The sequence below is a fragment of the Serinus canaria genome, chromosome 8 (assembly GCF_022539315.1).
Source record: "Serinus canaria isolate serCan28SL12 chromosome 8, serCan2020, whole genome shotgun sequence".
NCBI lineage: Eukaryota > Metazoa > Chordata > Aves > Passeriformes > Fringillidae > Serinus > Serinus canaria.
In genome coordinates this window covers 10,177,935-10,199,319 of record NC_066322.1, presented here as the reverse complement: position 1 = coordinate 10,199,319, position 21,385 = coordinate 10,177,935, and the positions used below count along the sequence as shown (strand labels likewise).

At 53.6% G+C, this 21,385-nt stretch overlaps 2 protein-coding genes across 4 annotated transcripts in view; both read left to right on the top strand.

Annotated features, from left to right (window-relative positions):
* Positions 1-5,781: 5,781 nt before the first annotated feature.
* LOC103814966 (Krueppel-like factor 2) lies at positions 5,782-9,391 on the top strand. 2 transcript variants are annotated; one of them, XM_050977561.1, is made up of 3 exons: positions 5,782-6,058; positions 6,301-7,273; positions 8,058-9,391. In XM_050977561.1, exons 1-3 carry the CDS (start codon positions 5,933-5,935, stop codon positions 8,231-8,233), a joined length of 1,275 nt encoding a protein of 424 aa, XP_050833518.1. In that variant the 5' UTR covers positions 5,782-5,932; the 3' UTR covers positions 8,234-9,391. The 2 variants fall into 2 exon arrangements, with proteins under 2 accessions (XP_050833518.1, XP_030082452.2); XM_030226592.2 differs by having other exon boundaries at positions 5,785-6,025.
* A 5,263-nt stretch (positions 9,392-14,654) lies between these two features.
* The window catches only part of DMAP1 (DNA methyltransferase 1 associated protein 1), a 30,037-nt gene continuing 23,306 nt past the window's right edge, over positions 14,655-21,385 (top strand). Inside the window, exons 1-4 of one of the 2 annotated variants that reach the window (XM_050977559.1) lie at positions 14,655-14,742; positions 15,115-15,270; positions 17,792-17,883; positions 18,282-18,477. In XM_050977559.1, the coding sequence (XP_050833516.1) occupies positions 15,169-15,270; positions 17,792-17,883; positions 18,282-18,477 (390 nt within the window). In that variant the 5' untranslated portion in view covers positions 14,655-14,742; positions 15,115-15,168. The other variant, XM_050977560.1, reaches the window with a different exon arrangement.

Genomic DNA, 21,385 nt, shown 5'->3' with positions numbered 1-21,385 from the left:
AGTGGCTGTGACACACCATGCCATGCTGTGCCACGTTGTGCCACGCAGTGAGGCCTGCCGAGGCGGCTGGGGCAGGTGGATTACTGCACCTTCCTTTCCCCAGGCCCCTTTGTGGAGAAGTTTTCCTGATGATCTCACTGGATGCACATTTCTAAATCGTTTGCTTGATTGTTTCATCATCGGAGGTCAATTAAAAGAAGGCGAGTTCCTGTCACCCTGCTCTGAACCCCTTCGCTGCCAGAGCCCCAGAACAAAGGGAGGAATTGGGCTTGGGCTCAGCAGCTTGGATTCCCATTTGATTATTTCCAACAAGGGAGTGAATCTATTTTGGAGACGGTATTCCCAGGGGATGAGCTCACCGGCGCAGAGCATGAGCAAGGCTGGGGATAAAAAAAATGTAATACAGCCTTTTGTAATGTGTTGGAAACCTATTTACTACCAGGAGGCTGGGTAATTAAATGCCACTTCCTGGAGCAGAATAAAGCACCCTATGTAATGCCAGTGCAGAGGGGTTTGCTCTCGACACAGGGTGGCCACTGATCCTGCCAGACACCCCACGAGCGTCGTGGGTGGGAGGATGCAGTTTTGTGGGCTGCTTCTGTAAAACCACTGCAGCAGCCACATGTGGCTAACTGTGATTGATTCCAGCATCCTGTGCCATAGTGGTGCCCTTGGTGCAGTGTCCCAGGGGCATGGGATGGTGGCAGAATGAGTTTTCCATGCAATGTGCAATTATGGTATGTGATTTACACTGGCGGGGTGGCTCTGGGCAGATAGCTGCACGGGAGGAATAACAAAACCAAATTACCTGGAAAACAGTTTCCACGCAGAGTTCTCCAGCTCCGTGTTTGTTCTGCTGTCACCTGACCTGTCCCCCACTGTCTCACACCAAGCTGTGTCCCCATGGATGCCAGTGATTCATGGTGCAGACCGTTCACTCAACCCTATCCCACAGCTCCCATTGGAAAATTGTTCCCCCACTGGCCTGGCAGTGCCCGGATACTGCAGCCACACCAGTGCCCAGGTTCCAGGGCTAGCCAGGCTTTCTCCAGGCTGGGAAATGGTGTATATCTGCATCGATCAGGTCTGACTAGCACTGGCCTCAGCATCCACACTTTTCCTGCCTCTGTGCATGGCAAGGGAGGTTTTACTCACTCACTGAGAATCCAGGTTCATTGGAGACTAAATACCTCAGAGTATAGCTGGGAGGAGGACACTGCTTGGAAAAGAGTGGCAGAGATGCTTACCTGGGCTATTTGGAACTTTTGTAGACAAATTGCTTTTACATGATGTACAGCTAATAATTTCCAGCATATGAGAGAAGGATTCTAACATGCACTTCTCATGGGCACTGCAGCCATACCATGATATCCTCTGCAAAACTCCCTGTGCAACTCGCTTTGGTACTCTGTGTTGCGGCTTTTTTTTAAAGATTAAACCAGAAATGTTGGAAGAATTGCTTGCATTACTCCTCCTTGTTGCTCACAAGTAAAACAGCAATTCCTGCTGTTACTCCTGGAGCTGCTGGGGTGTCATGGGTCTTGTCCAGCACTTTTGTGAGTGGCAAAAGGGAACGGCTCCCATGGCTGTCGTCCAGTCCCAGCTACTGTGGCTGGGGCCAGAGCTCTTGTTGGGCCAGAGGGAAGGAAAGATGGGCCCCTGGGCTGGCATGTGAGCACACGTGTTTGCACGTGAGGCTGCTGCTGCGAGGGCTGCCCTGATGCATCTGGCGCATTGCACTGCTGATGGAACCTGTGGTGTGTGCTGTGGGGAGGGACATCTCCTGGCACCATGCTGAGTGCGATGTCCCTTCCGAGTGGGATACCCCGTCCGCTGTGGTGCTGGACCTTGTGGCTCTATGCAGAGCCTGGAGCTTTCAGCTTTCCTGTACCAGTGAAAGTTAAGAAGTGGAGGAAAAACGTTGCTGTATGTTATAGAGGAAGAGAGGTAAAAAGGGCAGGAAATTTGCACCATGTCCATTTCCCCTTGGCCCCCGGCCGCTGCTCATTCCGGATTCGGGATTTGCGTAGGCAGAGTTAAAAATAACAGGGGTATATAAAGAAGGACAGAGAGGGCTGCACTGGCCCCGCAGCCACCAGGGCACAGCCAGGCAGCAGGCAGAGATCAAAGCAGGATGCGGTCCAGGCGATGCAGTGGGGCTGGGAGTGTGTGCAGGGTTTGGGGGTGCCGCTGGGCTGCTCTGCCAGGGGTGGGATGCCAAGAACTACCAGCTCGGCAGCCTCCTGGCCAAGCAGCTGGGCAGCACCCATGGAAGATGAGGATGTGTATATTCCTGTAGGCAAAGACATCTCTCACAGACCCTGTCCCTCTGTAGCCTTTACTCCGTGCTGACATTCACTGGGAGCAACCTGACCTGTCTCCCATGGCCAGAGAGCTGCGACGGGAGGCTGGATAAGGCCTCCAGCCAAAGCACCCTGTCCTGGGACTGAGCTCCCTGTCAGTGCTGCCAAGGTGCTGCCTCGGATCTCCCTGAGCCCCAGGCAGCCCTGCTCCTTGGCCGTGCATCCCAGTGCTCCCCAGACCCCAGGGTAGGCAGGGCGGACTCAGCAGCTTGCTGGGCCGGTGCAAACGAATCTGCCCTCTGTGCCCTGATAACATTGTGTTTGTTGCGGAGCGGGAAGAGCCTGCCAGCACACGATAAGAGCAGATGACTTTACTCTGGACCCGCTACGGATTGAATTATGCTTTAATTTCATTTTCAGTTCCTCTTTTCTTTTCAGGAGGGGAAGGGGGCTTTGGGGGTACAGGCAGGTCTGGGGGCTCCTGGACCCTTCTGTAGGCAGGACAGTACCATGCAGAGGGGGAGACAGAGAGTAAAACCCAGCCAGATTCATTTTCTGCTCTCAGGGATATAACCCTGAAATGTCACAGTTGTTCAGGTTGTTCTGTGGTGTGGATCTCCCTGGACCTCTCATGGGGTCCCCTGTGGAGCTTTTGGGACTGAGGTTTTGCCTGCCACTGAAGTAGAAGCTGTCAGGGCTGTGATGCTGTAGGTGGTGTTGGAGAGGGGGCACTGGAGATGCTCTGAAGAGGAGTCTTTGGGTTTAGTCCACTCTCCCAGCTTCAGGTGACAGCACAGAAAAGATGCAGGGCAGGTGTTTTTTTCAGTCCCCAATGTTTTGTGGGGTAGGGGACCCCTCTGGGTCTCCTGGGAGCCCTGCTGAGCAACCTGGGCACCAATTCCACCTCTGGCACTGCCACAGGGCATTGTCCCTCTCCCCATCCCACCCATGCTGTGTGCCATTGGTGACAGTGTCATGGCACTGTGGAAGTGTTGGCAGGGCTAACAATTGTTCTTGTTTTGACGGGGCCACCTCTGGCACACCATGCTGGGCAAGCCACTCTCCTCATTACTCTGCTGGCAGACGTGTCAAAAGCAAGGATAACCATTAACCCTTTCCTCTTTAGCCATCACTTGGGTGGGTGGCCCTTCCCACTTTCTGTTTGCTCTCTTGCCTGGCTGCTGTTTGATCTCTTGGGATGCCAGCGACTTTACAGTCTGCTGTAGTGGCGCGGGAGATAAACCACGTTTCCTAAATGGGCTTCTGTCAACAGTGGGCTGTGCAGGCACTGTCTGCTCCTGCTTGCCTCCCATTCACCTCAGAGGGAACTTCTGTGGCCCAGGGGCTGACAAGTCTGTGGCAGGGACCCCCTGTGCCCACCCCATGGCTCAGAGCAGGAAAGCCCTGCCCATGACGCACTGCTGGCTCCCTGCACACTCAGCGCTGGCAGTGCTTGTGTTGCTGCGGTGCCTGGCATGCTGCCGCTCCCCGCTGTGCCGGCCCTCCCACCGGAGCATCAGTAAAAAGAGTTTCCTGGGGAATATCCCACATTTGCAAGAAATATTGGCTGTAAAAGTTAAGCTGATCTGTTGGTGACGCCTCTCAAAATAAGTCAGCATGGGTGCAAATGCCAAAACTGCCTGGAAAAGGGGAAAACCAAAAGGAACTACTCTGTCTCCTATGGCATCTTCTCTCACTTATCTGTAAAACTTTGGAGCAGGAACTGCCTTGCTATTAATTATTATTTGGCCAAGAAACAAGTAATGGGATTAACTGGCAACTTGAATAAACTACTCTGGGAGGCAAGCTAAAAGTAATTTCAAGTAATGCCCACATGCTTCTTTGCCACTTTGGTGGTAACTTTTTCTGAGGAAGGACTTTGGAGCCCATGTGTTTTGAACCAATAAGTGCCATTAATAAACCTGCTGCCTTGCCAGCAGACAGGCAGATGGGGCCCAGGCAGCAGCCCAACATGTGCTCTGGAAACCAGGGCAGGGATTCTTGGTAAAAGGGGGAAGATCTGAATTGTTGTTGTTCCACTGGATTACTGAAATAATTTATTGCAATGCTCCACCCTTATAATTAAAGCACGGTGATGAAAGCAACTGGTAGAGTAGCTTTGGATTCAGAAGCGGCATGTGCGTGTGGTGTGTGTGCACACCTCACCTCTGGTGTTTATATTTGTTTTTTTTTAAATTGACTTCTTGCTTCTGAATAGAGCAGGCAACAGCCTCAGTTCTTAGAAAGGTATCTGGAGATGAACAGCTCCAGAAAGCAGGGAGACAGGCTCCAAGAGATAAGGGACATTGCTTCTTGAGCCCAACAGCAGCAGGGCCATTCCTGGTACTGGTTGGATAGAGGCCAAGTGAGAAGATCTTGCTGTGAGCAGGACAAGGAGGCAGAGAGCCCCTGGGGAGGCCTGCCCAGTGTTCTGAGTCTCTGCACCACCATCCAACTAGCTAGAATAGGGTGGGTGACTTGAATGTCTCCTGCAAAGAGGGATAACCTGTTGTCCTTGTGTCCCCTGCTATGGGAAGCCTTCAGGACAGCGCTGTCCCAGGGGCTGCTCGGGTGGGCAAGGTGAGACAGCTGGTCCATGCACCCCTGTGCCAGGGTGGTCGGAGACTCAGCCACAGCACTGGTCCGTAGGGAGGGCAGACAAACCTGTTGTGGGGGCTGTGGGGCGAGATGAGGCAATGCCGGCAGGATGCCAGCCCCCGACAGGGTCGACGAGCAGTTATCTCGGCTCGCACACGCACCCTGCACGCAGCCAGATGCGAGCTGGTACGCTCTGTGCTGCTGATTGCCTCACCGACAGCAGCGGCACGGGAGGACGCGGCTTCACGGGTGCGCTTACATGAAACGATTCGCGTGGGGGTGTGGGGGCACCGGGGCTCGGCTAACTGGTTCATCTCCTATGGTGGCACAAGCACCCCTTGTTGGGACTGCACCTTCGCTCGCTGACGTGCTCGGTGACCCTCGTGGCGAGTGTACTGCCCGGCACAGCGGCTCAAATGCTTTTACCTCTATCCCTGCGCCAGACCTCTCCGGCACTCTCTGCCTCCACACAGGTTGCCTGTGACAGAGCCATTGCCCCTGCCCAACTCGGGACAGGGTGCCGGGGGACATCCGGGTCTGCCACCTACAGCCCCCCTCCCCGCTCGTAGTGTGGGCAAGCCTTAAGGGCGCCGCTGCCCCGTTCACGTCGCGGGCAGGATTCTGGTCTCCGCGAACCACAACAGCACCCTTGCCTCTTCTCTCCCGTGGGACAGTGTCGCAGATTCGGGCAGGGCAAAGCGGGACGTGGAGACCCCACAGCTCTGCCCCGTCCTGTCCCGTCCCGCGCGAGCTCCGAGCGCGGTCGGAGCAGCGGCAACCGCCGACCCCCGCCCGCCGGGGCAGCCCCGCCGGAGGGGGCGTGGCTTGGGCCACAGCAGAGCCAATAGCAAACGGCGGCGGTGAATATCAATGTCGGCCGGACCAATCGGGGCGCAGCCATGCTGTTAACAGCTTAGGGGCGCGGGGCGGCGCAGAGCAGCGCTGCTGCCACGGGGAGCGGAGCGGTGCCGGGCTCCGCGCACCGCGCTCCCCCAGCCCGCCCCGGCCCCGCTGCCTCGGCCCGGCTCGCCATGGCGGCGGCCGTGGATGAGAGCGCCCTGCCCTCTATCTCCACTTTCGCCAACTTGATGCCGCTAGAGGAGCGGCCCGCCGACATGCTCCACGTAAGCACCTGGCACCGGGGAGAGGGTGGCAAGGTGGGTACGGGACAGAGCGTTCCGGGCTGGGGCTTAGCCTGGCCAGCGAGTAGGGGGCAGGCCACCTTCTCGCCGTCGGAGGGCGCCCCGAGGGCGACGCAGCGCAGCCAGAGTGGTGCCGACCCGTCGGACGGGTTGGGGGGAGCCGCCGCCCCGAGCGGGAGGCGCGGGCCGCGGTGTTGGGGCGGCGGGTGCTGCCGCAACCGTCTCCCCGCCGATCCTGACGCTTCATTTTCCTGCAGAGGATGCTACAGCAGGATGGCCCCGCTGCCGTCAAGCGGGAGGAGGACGACTTGGGCAAGTTCGTGGACTTGGATTTCATCCTGGCGCACACCAGCAGTGGCGGGCAGGGGCCGACCGGCCCCAACTACCCCCTGCCCGAGACTCCCGAGAGCTGTGGCACCACCTACGACAGCGATGGCTCGTACTCCACGCCGGGCAAGTTCCCGGCGCCTTACCCCGAGGGCCAGGGCCACAGCTACGTGGCTGAGCTCCTCACTCCGGACCTGCCCGGCCACTACGACCTGCAGCGGAGAGAGTACACGGAGCTGAGGGTGCCCGGCGGCCCCCACCACCACCCTCACCCCCACCACCCGCCCCTCCACCCAGCCCTAGCCCGCCCACTGCCCTTGGACCCCGCGCAGTCCTTTGGGCCCCGCATCAAGAAGGAGCAGCCGGAGGAGCGCGCCTGCATGATGGGGATGTCTGCCGCCGAGTACCTGGGACCGGGCGGCGGCGAGCACAAGCCACGCGTGGCGCCGGGTCCCGGGCCGGGACCGGTGCCGGGGCCGCCGCTGCCCTATCCGGGCTTTCCCCACGGCCGCTTGGGGCCCCCCGAGGAGCCGCTGTCTGGCACCGATCCCCACCTCTTAGCCGACCTGCCGCCCCACTACGCCGTGGCCCCGCACCGCTATGCGCCCCACTTCGCCCCCCAGCCGCCACCACAGTTTCATGGACATTTCAGTGTTTTCAGGGAGCCCCTGAAGGGGCCGGGCCCGGGCCCGGCGGGGCTGCCCGGGCTGCTGGTCACGCCGCCTAACTCCCCGGTGCTGGAGTACTTCCCGACCGGGGCTCCCCCCGAGGACTGCAAGCCCAAGCGCGGCCGCCGCTCGTGGGCGCGCAAGCGAACGGCCACGCACAACTGTGAATACCCGGGCTGCGGCAAAACCTACACCAAGAGCTCCCACCTCAAGGCGCACATGCGGACCCACACGGGTAAGGGCGCGGCGGGGCGGGGACACGCACAGAGGGTCCCGGGTGCGGGTACCGCGGCACGTGGTGAGACCCGCGAGCGTGGCCCTGGGGCTGTGAACGGGCGTCGCGGGAGGTCACACCGGGGGTAGGGAGGCGTGTCGCCTGGGGAAGACCCCTGCGGTATGTCAGGGAGTTCACGGTGGGTCCCCGTGGTGGGGCTGTGTGAGGGCACCCAGAGATAGCCCGTGTGGAGGCGTTCTGTGTGTAGGGCAGAGGGCAATGGGGATGGCCCTGAGGTGCTCAGAAGGACCCCCATGGTAGTGCTGGGCAGGGGCACATTAGGACCTGGCATGTAGCAAGACCACTCTTGTGGCGCCTCCAGCTGCTGGTTTTGGGGCCCGGAGGTGCCTGAAGTGGTTGGACTTAGGGGCATGGAGAAACCCTCCATTTGGGCTAGGGAAAAACAGAATAGGGAGATAGACTGGGGGTTGTACGGTGAGATCCTCTTGGCCGAGGTGGGACAGGGCACATGGTGCCAGCCCACAGCAGGGATGAGCAGGGGACCACCCACAGTTTAAAGTGAAGCAGGGGCACATAGGGGAGGGGTGCTCTAATGGGGCAGGGATGCCCAGAAAACAGACCTTTGCACATGGGGAAGGGCAGAAAAATGGGGGACAGAAGAAGAAAGTTGGGCAGGCAGAGGTGTCCAATGGGCCTCCCATCTCCTGGATAAGGGAGTGCTGGGCTTGAAGGCACAGGGAGGGTGGGAACCTACAAGCCCACTGACACCCCCTCTCCTCTGCAGGCGAGAAGCCCTACCACTGCACCTGGGAAGGATGTGGCTGGAAATTTGCCCGCTCCGATGAGCTGACCCGCCACTACCGCAAGCACACAGGGCACCGGCCGTTTCAGTGCCACCTCTGCGAGCGGGCTTTCTCCCGCTCGGACCACCTTGCTCTCCACATGAAGCGGCACATGTGAGCAGTGGCTGCAGCCGGACTCGATGTCCCCGGAGCCAGCTCACGGTGTAAATAGTGTCGGGCCAGGGATGGCAGCGGGGAGCAGCCTGGCCACCTAGCCCCCTCTGCTTTTAGCTGATAACTAGTTTTCTCCTCCTGCTCCTGTGACAGCTGGCCCAGCCAAGTGGTGGGGAAGGGCTGCTTTGGGGATGTATGTGGGGAGCAAAACTGCAAGAAACATCTGCCCAGTCATCACCACTCAGCTCGCCATGCCTGGAGGGTTCCCCCCAGCCAGGTACCCAGTGAGTAGGGGAGCTGGTGTATCCCCAGAGCTCCTGGCTTGTATTTGGCATCAGCTTAACCTTCCCCCAGATTCTGGCACCACCCCCCTGGCTCTAGAGGCTTTGGTGGCTGACTGGCTGCTTTTTGGCTAGAGAGCCATGCCAGTTGGGCATGTTGGTTGTGGTGCTGGGAAATGGGTTGCTGGTTGTCTCGGTTCTGATCATAAGAACAAACCTCCTGACCCAAAGCCCAGGTTGGATGGGGCGAGGGTGGGATTTGACTGGCTCGTGGCTATAAAGGTTTGCAGGTGTTGGCAGCACAGCGTCACCTTACGCAAAGGACAGGGATGCTCCTGTCACCAGCCTGGGACCCCCCTGGCCATTCCCAGTTTTCCACTCAAGAGCCTAAAATGTCTCTCTGGGCTCTTGTCTGCTTTATTTTGTCTTGTTCTTTCCCTCAGGATGACACCAGGTACTGCTGCAGCTGCCTTCCCCATGCTGCTTTTTAAAATTTAGTATGTAAAGGACAGTGAGTCCAGCTATGAATGCCCAGGTCTCTGCTATACTTGAAATTTTTGTAGGGGGGAGGGACAAAAAAGAAAGCTCAAAAGAAAATGAGTCTTTTTATGTGCAGCTTCTGCAAAGCAAGTTGTAAATTAAACAAAGCAGTAATATATAATGTTTCTGGGTTTTTTAATATATTTTCTTCCAGCTGGGAACACAGATGAGTCTCAGCTTTGGGAAGTGCACTGTTCCCGTCTGTGTATATTGTTAATTAACATTTCTCTGCTTGGGCACGTTAGGTCTCTTGCACTCTGAAATGTTACTTTTCTTTATATGCAAACTGTTGAAATATTGTGATCTGCTGTATAATAAATAAACAAGATGTAAACATGAAAGAGCCAGGAGAGTTTACTTTAAAGGTTTCTTCTAAGAGGAGAGGGTGAGGCTGAGCTTGTTTGTCAGTAAATATTTACATCGATGTTCATTTCTGCTTAAGTTAGCTGCGGAGGATCGATGGGGAACGCCCAAGCCTCGGCATCTGAGTAGCATCTCCTGTGCAACAGCTCTTGAGTCACCTCACTTCCCTGTGCCTCAGTTTCCCTAATCTGCAGATGGGGCAATTGCGGCACTGGGATGGTGTGACTGGTCCTGCGGTGAGTCATCTCCCGAGGAGAATGGCAGCCGAAACTCAACTGAGAGCCTTGCTGGTCCTGAATTCTTCCTGAGCAGTCCTGTCCCGCTGTGCCTCATACTGGGAGCTCTGCAGTACTGGCCTTGTGGTCACAACCAGCAGGGAAGTTGGTGTCAGCTGGCTGGTCCTGGGTACTGTCTCTGCTGTCCTCCTGGGGATGGCCTGGCAGCTTGGCGGGGTTCAGGTGCTGAGGTTTCCCTGCGTTAATAGGTGGTGACTCAGCACAAGCATGCTGGCAGGTCCTGGAGCTCAGCAAGCAGGTCTGGCTCCATCCCTCCCTCCCTCCCACAGCTGATTACCTGTGATGCATGAATCCCTCTGAAGGCAGGAACTTGTCCAGACCTGACACCATGCTGGCAGTGCAGGGAGCACACAAGCTGTATGATGCCCTGGCCCAGGGTGGTGGTGGCAGTGGCTCCCTCCTGCTCAACTGCAACCCCCAGCAGCTGGTCAGGGCTGGAGGGTGCCCTGGGGCTGCTTCCTGCATGTGTAAGTGGGATGTAGCTGGGCTGATCCCACTCTTTCCTGCTCAGATGGGAATGGCAGAGCAGGTCTGATGTTTCCCTGAGGGCTGGCTAATATTTTGGTGTCAGGCTCTTTGTTCTGGGACCAGCACCCACTCTTGTGATCTCCCCTTGACCATGGGTTATTCCAGGCAGGGTAGCAGCAGCTTGGGACATTATGTTCTGCTTGTAGACTTGAGATCAGGACAATGGGGCTGCATCCACAGGTGTCACAGATCCATCAGGCTCAATCACTTGTCCTTTCCACTTCTGTCTCCACCCTCTGCTTGCCCCACTTTCTGTGGGGTGCTTGTGCAGGGGTGACTGTGCTGGGATATATGTGCCTGTGATGAGGTATTGGGGATGACTCATTCCTGGGACCACCAGAAGTCAAGGACAAGGCTACAATGCCAGGGGATAGCTGGGGCAAAACTTCTGCCTCTTCCCTGGAAACTTGTTCAAAATGTCACATGGAGGGAGAGGGAAAGGTGTGGGCTGTTTGAATTAGCGATGAGTCAGGCTGGCAAAGCCAGATGGGGAGAGTGCGTGCCTGCGTGTTTGTGTGCATATAAGTAATCTCTGGCTTTGTGTTTTTATTATGATTATTATTTTTATTTCCAGGGGAACGATGAATTTCTCCAACCATCCTGTCCCACTGGAAAGGCTGGCTCTGCTGTCCTGTCCTCCCTAAGCATCCTGGGAGCTGGAGTGACGGTTCACGGCTGTTTTGAGGTTCAGCTCTGAGATCAGAGCACAAACCAGTTCTTTCTCACCTTTCATCATTGCTGTGCCGGGACAGAAGTGAGGTCCGGCTCTGCTGCCACTGTCTACACGGGGAGGCGAGGGCAGGGGAAGGTGCTTTGGCTCCTCCTAACAGAGCTGCTCCGGGTTTGCTCCCCTGTGCCTGGGGCAAGGCACTGCTTCAGGCACATAATGGGGCATGCAGTCAAATGGAATGGCTGGGGAGCAATGGCAGTAGTGGAAAAGACAATTACGGTTAATTTGTTGTTAATAAAAACCACCCTCTTCCAATTGCCTGGGCCAAGACACACTCTCCATAGGAGGGGGGGAGGCCAGTCCTGTCCCCACCAAAACCTGCCCTGCAAAGTGATGAGGGCAGCAGGAAAACACCTTTGGCAGCACTGAGGAAGGCATGGCTGGGGGGCAGTCCCTGTGGTGCGTGCACCTGCAGTCAGCTGGAGAACCCTAAGCTAGGTCATATCTCCCTCCCTTCCTTTTCCAGCTTGGTCACTTCCTGTCAAAAAGGACCCTGGGAACTGTGCAGAGCTCCCTGAAACTTCTGTAACTCTTAAGCTCCATGGTTTTGGGGTACAGCTGACCTGGTCCAATGAGGAGGCAAGGGAATAAAGGAAGGAGCAAGGTATGGAGAAACACCTCCCAACAGTAGTGTGAGTCATGGCCACAGAATGGCCTGGCATACTGGAGCAGGGCCTTGGGAGCTTCAGAGCTCGAGGGGTGAAAGAAAGCTTGAATGGGTTTCTCTTGTGCGGGTGGTCATTCTCATGACCCAGCTCATGGGAATCCCCCATGCTACAGCCAACAGGTCCCACAGCTGGTCTTGGACTGTTGATCCATAGGGAGAAGGAATGTTGCAGATTTGAGGGTTCCTTAGGTAGGGCTTGACCTTCAGGATGCTTTGGTCCATGGGGACAGCATGGAGCTGCGAAGGGGACTAGAGTGCTGTGGGTGGGATGCAGCCTGGGTGCTCCAGGGTGGGAGAATAATTTGGGGGTGCTTGGACAGGCTGACACAGACCATTCCTCACCATGAGGCCAGAGCCTGGGTCCCTAGGACCAAGGTGTCTCTGCTGAAGTATGCTCCCAGGGCTTGAGTCTCCCATTGGAGGAGCAATGGGAAGTGCCCCATCCCTGCCACAGGGGGAAGGTCCAGCAACCTGTCCCTGTGTCCATGCTGCTTGGGGTGGGCCAGGTGCCACGATAACGGGGCTATGGCTGTCACCGCACCCTTAGGAAACATTTGGCTTCAGGCACCTGAGCCCACGGGGAAGCGATAACTCCCGGCGCCCTTGCCCTGCCTGGACCCACACCTGGCGCTGTTGTGCCTTAGTCACACACCGAGAGTTTTTCCACTGCCGGGCCCCAGATAACCTTCTCCTGCCCCACTGGCCACAGTGTTTGCACTTGTCCTCCTCCGCTGGTGCCAGGCTGGGAGACACACACACCCTGAGCCCTGGTCAGAAGGCACGCACACCTCTGGCCTGGGGCCACCTTTGGTCATGCCTGGCAGCCAGGGCAGGGGTAAAGGGCCTGAGGTGTATCCTTTCCCAGGTAGGTGAGGAGCTGGCCTGGAGGGGGCCTTCCTGCCAAGGCTAAATCTTGGGGCACATCTCTCCCCCAGTTGCTTGGTGGCAGATTGTCCAGGCCTGGTACCCTGGACATCCCTGGTATCCAGGACAGCTGGAGGTGGGTGATGGTGTTGCAGTGACAGGACAGTGATGCCAGAGTTCCAGGGCACAGAAGCACTGGGCTCCCGGTCACTGCTGGTTTTCCCTGATTCCCTGCATTCCCTCGATACTCCCTGTGCCCTGGCGAGGCAGGACCCTGGTGGTCAGATCTGGGCACAGTTCCAGTACAGGACTCAGTGACGGACCCGGTACGTGACTCAGCCTTCCAGCCTTTCCCCTTTGCTCTGTGCTAGCTTTGGGATGCAGTGGCCATTAACAATAACTCCAGGCCAGAAACAATAACTGCAGCCCCCCCTGAAGCAGTGCTAATTGCTCTGCTGATGAGCCCATTAGCAGAAGCACCCGGCTAATGTGTTTCACCTGCAGGTCCATACAGCTCCAGGTGGGACACAGCTCCCGAGGCTCACAGAGGTGTGGGGGAGGCAGGCCAGCAAGTGGGAGATATAATCAAAAACCAGCGCTGAATGGCCCCATCTGTCTCAAGGCTTTATTTTTGGAATTGGTTTTTGTTTTCTTTAAGTGCCGTTTTAACACGATCAACGACTGCGAACAACCGAACAACCAGTGGCAAAAACGAGGCCCCTTTTTTGGTCTTACAAAGCTCTCCAAGAAGCCTCAGTGACAGGCTTGCCAGGCAGGCAGAGACTGCAAAAGTTGGGAAAGCCTTCTCTCCTTCTGCAAGCCCACCTTGGGGGAGTGTGGACCTCACGTCAAGGCCAGCTGTGGCAAGAGAGCAAGGAAATGTGCTAGAAATTATTATCAATGTTCACACACACTGATGGGGGAGGACTTGGGTAGATGAGGCAGAGCTGAGAGCAAATAGGGCAGGCAAAACCTCAAGATCCGCTCTGTCCTTGTGGGAAGGGTGCTAAAAGCCATCACTGGTAGTGTGGAAAGGTGTAGAAAAGGGATTAAATTACTTCTGGGGACAACAGATGGTACTCTGGGGGTGTCACTAGTTCCCGTTGTGGCACATGGGCATTGTTTGGGCCCTGGTACAGAGGGAAGGGCTCACCAGCAGGATGGGAATGGTGGTAACTTCAGCACGGCCTGGCTGGCATTGAGGGATTCTGTGCAAGAGCAAGTGGGGTTCAGCTCATCCCAGGGCTGCAAGGAGAAGAGATTCCCCTCTCCCGGGGTGGCCAGCAGGTCCCAGTGTATCTCTGTGCCCTGTGCAGAAACCATCTGCTTCAGGCAAACCTCTGCCAGGCAGCCGTGCCCTGCCTCGATTTCTCTCAGGAAGGTGATTTCCCGAAGTCCCTCCTGGACCCACACCTCTGTTTTCTCCCCTTTCCTTTTTCCCAGAGGGAAGAGGAAACAGGACAGTCTTATTAATAAAACTCTCCCTCCGGGCTGCCTGATGTGAGCACCGTGGCTCTGGAGCGTAGAGCGCGAGAAGTGCACGCTGTGGCACACGAAGCCGGGCCGGGCAGCCCGAGTGTGCCGTGAGCTCCGGCTGGCACCGGGCTGGCCCCTAACACGGCTGGCACCGTGCCGGCCCCTGGCACGGCTGGCACCGGGCTGGCCCCTGGCACGGCTGGCGGGGAGAACGGGACTGGGCAAAGCCGCCAGCCAGCGCCTCGGGAAAGGAGATGGGAAAACTCCTCGTGAGCTCGGCGGGAAACTAGGGTCAGCTCCGGGACCCCGGGAGAGTAGCGACCCATCTCAAAGTCCCCGAGGGAACGGGGTCGCGGCAACTGGGGCCACGGTGGGCACGACGAGAGCGTTCACGGCGCCCCCTCCCCGCCGCGCGGGCCGGGCTCGGAGGCGCCGGTCTGGCGCGGCGGTGCTGCCACCTCCTGGCGCGGGAGCGAGCTGCGCCTGCGGCGGGCTGTGCGCCCTGAGTAAGGCGAAGGGTGCCGGGACCTGGCTGGGGCCGGGCGCTGCCGCGGACCCGCGGGAAAAGCATCGCCGGCGGTCTCGGGCCGGGCGGGCAAGACCTGCCAGGAGCGGGACTCGAACCCACTATCCTTCGCCCTAACCCCCGCGTGGTGCGTCCCCAAAAGCGCTCCGGGCACTTCCGGGCGCCTCTTGGCGGGAGCGGAAGCGGCGCTGCCCGGGCCGCCGTATGCGCCGCACGTCCCGGTGGCCGCGGAGCCGGCGCCGGTGGGTGCGCGGGTCCCGCTCGGAGCGGGGCGGCCGCGGCCGCGCGGGGAGCGCCGCGTCTCGCACGCCCTCCCGCGGGCCTCCCGGGAGCCCCCCGCGGGGCTGCGGGCCGCGGGCGCGGCGTGCGGAACCCCCGGGACCCGCCGGGTGCAAGGCCCCGTTGTTGGGCCTGGCGGGGGGATGGGAGGCGGCCGAGGGGGGTGTGTGTCTATGTAGATATAAGTGTGTGAGTGTGCTTGTGCATGTATATGCGTGTGTGTGCGCGGATATACGTGCGTGTATGTGTATACACACGCACCTACGCGTATTTGTATGAGTCCGGGACACCCCCGCGGGAGTTAACCCCCGACCCCCGGTTTCCCGCCCTCCCAGAGCTGGAGGGGACGGACAGGACGGCGCAGAGAAGGCCAGAAGGCAGGCGGAGACATGGCGACGGGGGCAGATGTACGGGACATCCTGGAGCTGGGAGGCGTGGAGTCAGAGAACACGGGCACCATCAACAAAAAGGACATCATCAACTCGGATAAGGTGAACTGCAGTGCCCTCAGGGGCTGCTGCGTGATTTCTAGGCACTCACTGACCTTGCATGTGGTGTTTGGGGTGAATATTGGAAGAAAGGATGGAATTAAGCCTGTACCTTCTTAGTTACCTGTGCCATGGCATCTGGTGTGGGATTTAAGCTGGAGCTGTGTAAGCCGTGTCCTGCTGAGCTGAGCCAAGCCCCAGGACATTCTCAGCTGTCTCTAAAACTCTCATTTTGTGAAGTATCTAGCCCGAAAATAAATGGAAATAATACAACACAGTCTTGTTTTAGAAGAAAGAAAATATTGTCTGACTTGACTGAATGACAGAAGTCTTCCAACCTGTGTTGGGAAGGTGTGTGGCTGGCTTTGGGACAACTGGGGTGCATTACCTGGGGAAACTGGCAAGTTAGTAAGTTCTGTTAAGGTTGTGTGACATGATGTGCTGCATTCTGTGTGGTAATGTGCTACAGTATCTTGTTGTCTTCTCTGTTTTAAATTTGGGCAAGGTCATGGGCATCCCATGTTTTGCAAGGTGTTGGGAAGGTCAACTTAGGAGTAGTTATGAGATGTGGAGGTGCTTTGAAATGAGCCCAGGGAGCTCTCTGGTACAGAGATGGCCTAATTTGAAGTAAAGCCTGTGTATTTGGGGAAAAAATCAAAACAAAACTGAAATGTATGTCTTTGAAGAGAAGCACTGTGGTTTCACTCCCCTGCTAGGGCACACCGTATAATTGGTGTGATGGAAAACCAGTGAGTTTCAGTCATTTAAAGGCTGAAATGTTGAAATTGCTGGTAATGCTGTGTCTGGTGAGCAGCCTGATGGCTGGCTTCAGCCTGAGCGTTGCCACTGTGTTTGGAGTTGAGAGTTCTTTGATTTAAATGTTGTCTGTGTGTTAGGCAGCAGAGAGCCAAAGGAGTACTGGTTGCTGGCTGTCTCTTTGGAGCAGGGACCAAGATGGTTTTCTCCTCAAGTTTACTGTAGTGGGAAGAGGGAGGAAGGGAAGGTGCAGTGAAAAGTTCTGGGAGACATGCAGGAGGGATTGAATGAAACATTCTGAATTTCTACAAAGTACAGAAGTGAAGCCAAACCAAAGGTGTAAGCTGTTATCACATGGAGAGTGCAAAGTTGCTAATAACAGTGCAGCTCTCACTCACGAAATAGATCTGTTCTCAATTAGAAAAGAAACAGATTGATGTCTTGAAATCACAAGAGAACCATGAAGTACTTTCCAGTCCATTAGTGACTGAGAATGTTAAAATAAAAATTACTAGGCATAAAAACATTTAAATCAGCATGACCAAGTAATTTGTTCTCAACTCCTAAAAGAGCCGGTTGAGCTGATCTCTGGCCTTCTGATATTAACTTTTAATAAATCTGGGAACTTAGGGGGAATTCCAGAAGCCTGTGTTCATACAGGATGTGTGGTGACCTGTGGGTAACTGCCTTGGTTGGCCTTACATTGCTGCTGGGCAAAGTGATGGACACTCTAGGAGAAAGGTGCTTGATTAAGGATGAAAAGGTGCCGATATAATGTGTGTCTGTCATGAAGTTTTATGGAAAGCAGTTGTAGTACAAGATGACAGGGACTTATTTTTTCAGTGGAGTCTTGAATTTGCTTGATAAAGGTGACTGTATGGATTTAGCACAATTTACGATGCAATGTTAGTTTACTACTGAAAAATATTCTGATTTAAATTTGGTAGTGATATAATAAGCAAGTATGTAATAGTTGTGTCTGGGCTAGTAGTTATAAAGATGGTACAGTTAGACCAAATGCTCAGTAAACTTTTCTCTCTTAAATAAAGTGTAACTTCGTAGTTTGGCTGTTACCGTACCTACCTGAATCCCAAGCTGGTCACCTGTTACATTTGATTACTGATAAGCTTGTATATGGGTATGAGTTGGTGTCTTAGAGACCATCAGTTCTGTCAAGGGTTTAGGGGCCAGGTTGAGTTGTGTACACTGAATTCCTCTTATGAGGAAACTGTAAAAAAATTGTTTGCTGTGTAAATGGGAGAGAATTTTGGGGACCAGAGAACTTTGGTAGGTGACACTGGGGGCTTTGCCGAGGGGCTACTGCAAGGATATAATCACAGATGGTGAAAACTGAAGCTGCTGCAGTACAAAGTGACAAAAACTATAAAAAACTGGGAAGACATTTCTTACTTGAGAAGGTAGAGAATCACTTAATTAAATGCATTAATACCTCTGAGGGAGGACAGTGCTTGCCTAGTAAGAAAAGACTTAGTGCACCAGGCCCTGCAATCTACAGCCAGATGTTCAGCTTGGAATTTAAGTGTGTTATCAGCAAGAGCAAATGTGGGTACGGGTGAGCCCTATCACTGAAAGTGGGTACATTTTGTCTGTCTGTGTCTTCCAGCAGGAACAGGCACTTTCCTGGAGAAATTCGAGGTGTCTAAAACCAGATAAAAGTAAAAAACATCACAGGGCACAGGTTATACAGTTTTAATGTTCCCTCAGGAATTTCTACTTCTGAACCTAAAGTGCAATTTTTTTGTTTCAGAAAAAATCCAAGAAATCCTCAGAGACATTGACGTTTAAGAGGCCAGAAGGAATGCACCGAGAAGTTTATGCACTTCTCTATTCTGACAAAAAGTAAGAGCACATGGTCATATGTGCAGGCTGTGGGGTGGCCTGGGCTTTTGGTAGCAGGGCAGCATCCTCTGGAAACCAGGGCCAGTCTTGTTTCCCAGATTGATTCCCCTTTGTGCTCAGCCCATGCTTGTGCCTTTCTATTAGTCATAGACAGTGTCTGTTTTTTCTCTTCTAAATTTGAGGGGTTTGCTTAATACAGGGAATTAATTAGATAGAGGCAAAATTGTCTAATGCAGACAAACCAGTGCTCTTAGCCTTTGTATCTCATTCTTTCTTAATCTCAGCTGGGAATAGCACCTGCTTTTTTATCCGCAAAAAGAGTTCTGAGCCTGAAATCAATTTGGGTTTGTCTTGGACTGCTCCTTTCTTCTCATCACCAGCACTTTTCTCCACCACAGGGATGCACCTCCGCTGCTGCCAAGTGATACAACTCAGGGTTATCGAACAGTCAAGGCAAAACTGGGCTCCAAGAAGGTCCGGCCTTGGAAGTGGATGCCTTTCACCAACCCAGCGAGGAAAGATGGAGCCATGTTCTACCACTGGAGGAGGGCAGCAGAGGAAGGGAAGGATTACCCTTTTGCCAGATTTAATAAAGTAAGTGAGAGCACTTTCAAACAAAAGCATATAAACAGCAGCTGGAAAATACCCTTCACTCAGTTTCTTGGCTGTCCAGATGGGAAGTTGATTCTTTCAACACGTGAAGGCTAAGTTAGATTTGGTAATTGCATTTTGAGTTGCAGCATGACCTGCAAGCGTGTGACCATGGACTGATGTCTCCAAATCATTCAGGCCAAGCAGGCTTTGTATGTGGTCAGAGCTTGGTGGAGACCCCTGTGTTTCAGGTGTGCAGTCATGGATTTGGTGAGGAGAATGCGTGATACCTACCTCTGTTCCTGACCAACACCCTCTCCCTGATTACAGGCTCAGGGTAGTAAAAGGTATTCTATTCTGAGTGAGACATAAAAGAAATCTTGCTATTTTGATCAGTATGAAAAAAATGGCTTGAGCTTCATGGCCAAAAAGGTGGCTTGGAACCTCTTGGCCAGATTCCAGCACAGGTGCTGAATTACTTTGCATTCCCTCTGAAATTGCTCTCATGGTATCAGTGTGGTGCAGTCCCCTGTTCTTTGCATCTTACATTAAATTGTCACAATGTGTTGTTGTAATCTCCTGCTGTCTTTTGTCCCAGATGTATCTGCTTTGAGTGGCTGTGCCTTTTATGTGTATGCACAAAGAAAACTACATCAAGATTTATACTTCAAAGTCAGGACCTCCAGAGTTAGGAAGGAGCGGAGTTAGGGTGCTTCCATAATGTAATTTAACTCCCTTCATGATGCAAATATGAAAGAAAGAGAAAACCATGTGCTAACATGATTCCACAAAAGCTCTGCTTGTGTGTAACCATATACAATATTTTAAGTTTGTAACCCACAGAGCATCAGCTCTAACAAAGCTTGGCTTCCTGCAGAGTTAAGTGGTTGGTTGACCTTATATGTTAGAAGGCTCCAGCTCTGACTGATGCTTTTCCTGTAGCTGGGACATTGGTAAGAGCCTCCTGTGGTATCTCTTCTCTGATGTCTGGGGTGGAAGTCTGAAGTATGACTCACTTAGTCGAGGCACCTACCTAGCTGTCTGAGTGAAACTTTGGGAGGCTAATTGTCTCTAAGACTCTACTGCTGGAACTGGTTTTGGCTGAGTTCAACTGAGTTTATCAGAGGGGGCCACACATCACATCTGGGTGTTTTAATTATATGATTCTCGTTTCCTTAACTTTATCAGGTATTGTGAGCTGACAGACAGAAGTGCCTTCAGCTAGGCTGTAACCTTTAGATTAGTGGTACAGACCTCTGCCATCTGCAAATGCACAATTACATAATATCAGGAGCCAGTATTTATCCTTGTGGTGCTGTAGTTGAGAAAGTTGAAGGCACTGATGAAGAGTTTTGCAGATATTTGCTTTATCAGAGGAACTTTACTTACTTTTCCAGACTCTTTTGTGGGTTTCTTCTCACATACTTGATACCTCTGCTTGAATCTTTCTCTCCCCCTGGCATGAGCCTGTTTTCCTGTGATGTCTGTCCTCTTGGTCACTGAAGCTCCTTTCCAAGCTCCTGGGTTACTGCTCAGTTGCTTTCCCTTTTCTCTGTGCTTTCAGTCTCCAATACAATTACCTCCTCTTTGTTGTGATATCCAAAATGTGAACCTGGGTTTCACCATGTACTCTGAGCCTTGTTTCAGGGTGTGAAATAGGAGTATAAAAGCAGCTTTGCTGGTGTTATAGCAAAGCCCTCTATCAGCCAATACTGTTTTTTTTTTACTACAATCAGTAAAGGCTTAGTGAAAGAGTATGAGAATGGGCAAATACATATTTTCCTATTTTCTGGTGGTCTTTAGCTTAAGGATTTCTTAATTTGAAATTTGTGTTTAATAATTCTTGCTAGGTACATTCAGGGCAGAAAGCTGCTTCGTGAGTAACCCATGCTAATGAGTTCTTCAGGTTAATTTTGTGTGGTGTGCAAAGGTGCTTTCCTCTGCTCGTTTCAAACTGCTGCCTTGAGGTTTAGTCCCTCAGAGATCTTGTGTTACATGATGTAGTAAATTGTCCTTGCTGTGTACTGTGTTCTCTGTAATGTGACATGCCCTCCTGTGCACTCTCTTGTTCTCAAATATCCTTTCTTTTGAAATGTGTGGACTAGGAGTGAGTGTTTCACTTATGAGAGCATGGTGGATTTATGTGGGCTATTTTTCTCAATTTCTCTCATAATTTTTACTGTTCAGTTTGATTTTTTACCTCTATTAGGCATTGTGCTGTTGTTTTCACTGAGCTGTCTTGTGGCTCCAGGATCCTGAGCAGTTTCAGCTAATTTAATACTTGCAATTTTGTGAATTTATAGTGGGAAATGTTGGACTGAGAGAGGTTTTCTGGGCCATTGAATCCTCCTCTTGGCTCTTTCAGGTCATCCCACAATCCAGTCCCTTTCATAAACTGATCAAGTTCCTTTTGAAAAGCACTTGGCTTTTCCTGCCCCTGTGCTTCTTTGGGAAGCTCTTCTAGACTGTCTTTGCTCCATTTCATTTCCAGGTTAAATTTTCCGTGTTAAATTGGCATTTCTTTGCAAGTCAATTTCTTTGTTCTTATTTCAGTTGTTCTTTTCTTCCCATGAGTATTCCTTTCATTTCATCTATCATAGTTGAAACCTGCAGTCAGATTCTCCTTCAGACTTCCTTTGCTGGGCTGTGTTCTCTTCCAGTCTGCTGTAGGAAGACAGCCTCACCAGCCCATTACTCATGCTGTTCTCTGTACTTGTTTCCATTTCAGTGCATCTTTCGTGACCAGGGATCAGTAGTGTTGGAGTTGGTATTCCTGCCAGTATTCTTGTTGCACAGTTGAAACACTGCCAGTTTCTGCTAGAAATCCCTCTCTGGGGATCATATTTGCCTTTTCATGGTTATGTTGCATTTGAATGTATAGTCAGCCCGTGGTTGGCTCAAGCTTTCCATC

Excerpts from the sequence above, each read along its gene's own strand:
- LOC103814966 (XM_050977561.1), top strand. The coding sequence starts at position 5,933 with ATGGCGGCGGCCGTGGATGAGAGCGCCCTGCCCTCTATCTCCACTTTC. Across the intron at positions 6,059-6,300 it reads ACCGGGGAGAGGGTGGCAAG|AGGATGCTACAGCAGGATGG; the intron begins GTGGGTACGGGA and ends ATTTTCCTGCAG. Across the intron at positions 7,274-8,057 it reads GCACATGCGGACCCACACGG|GCGAGAAGCCCTACCACTGC; the intron begins GTAAGGGCGCGG and ends TCTCCTCTGCAG.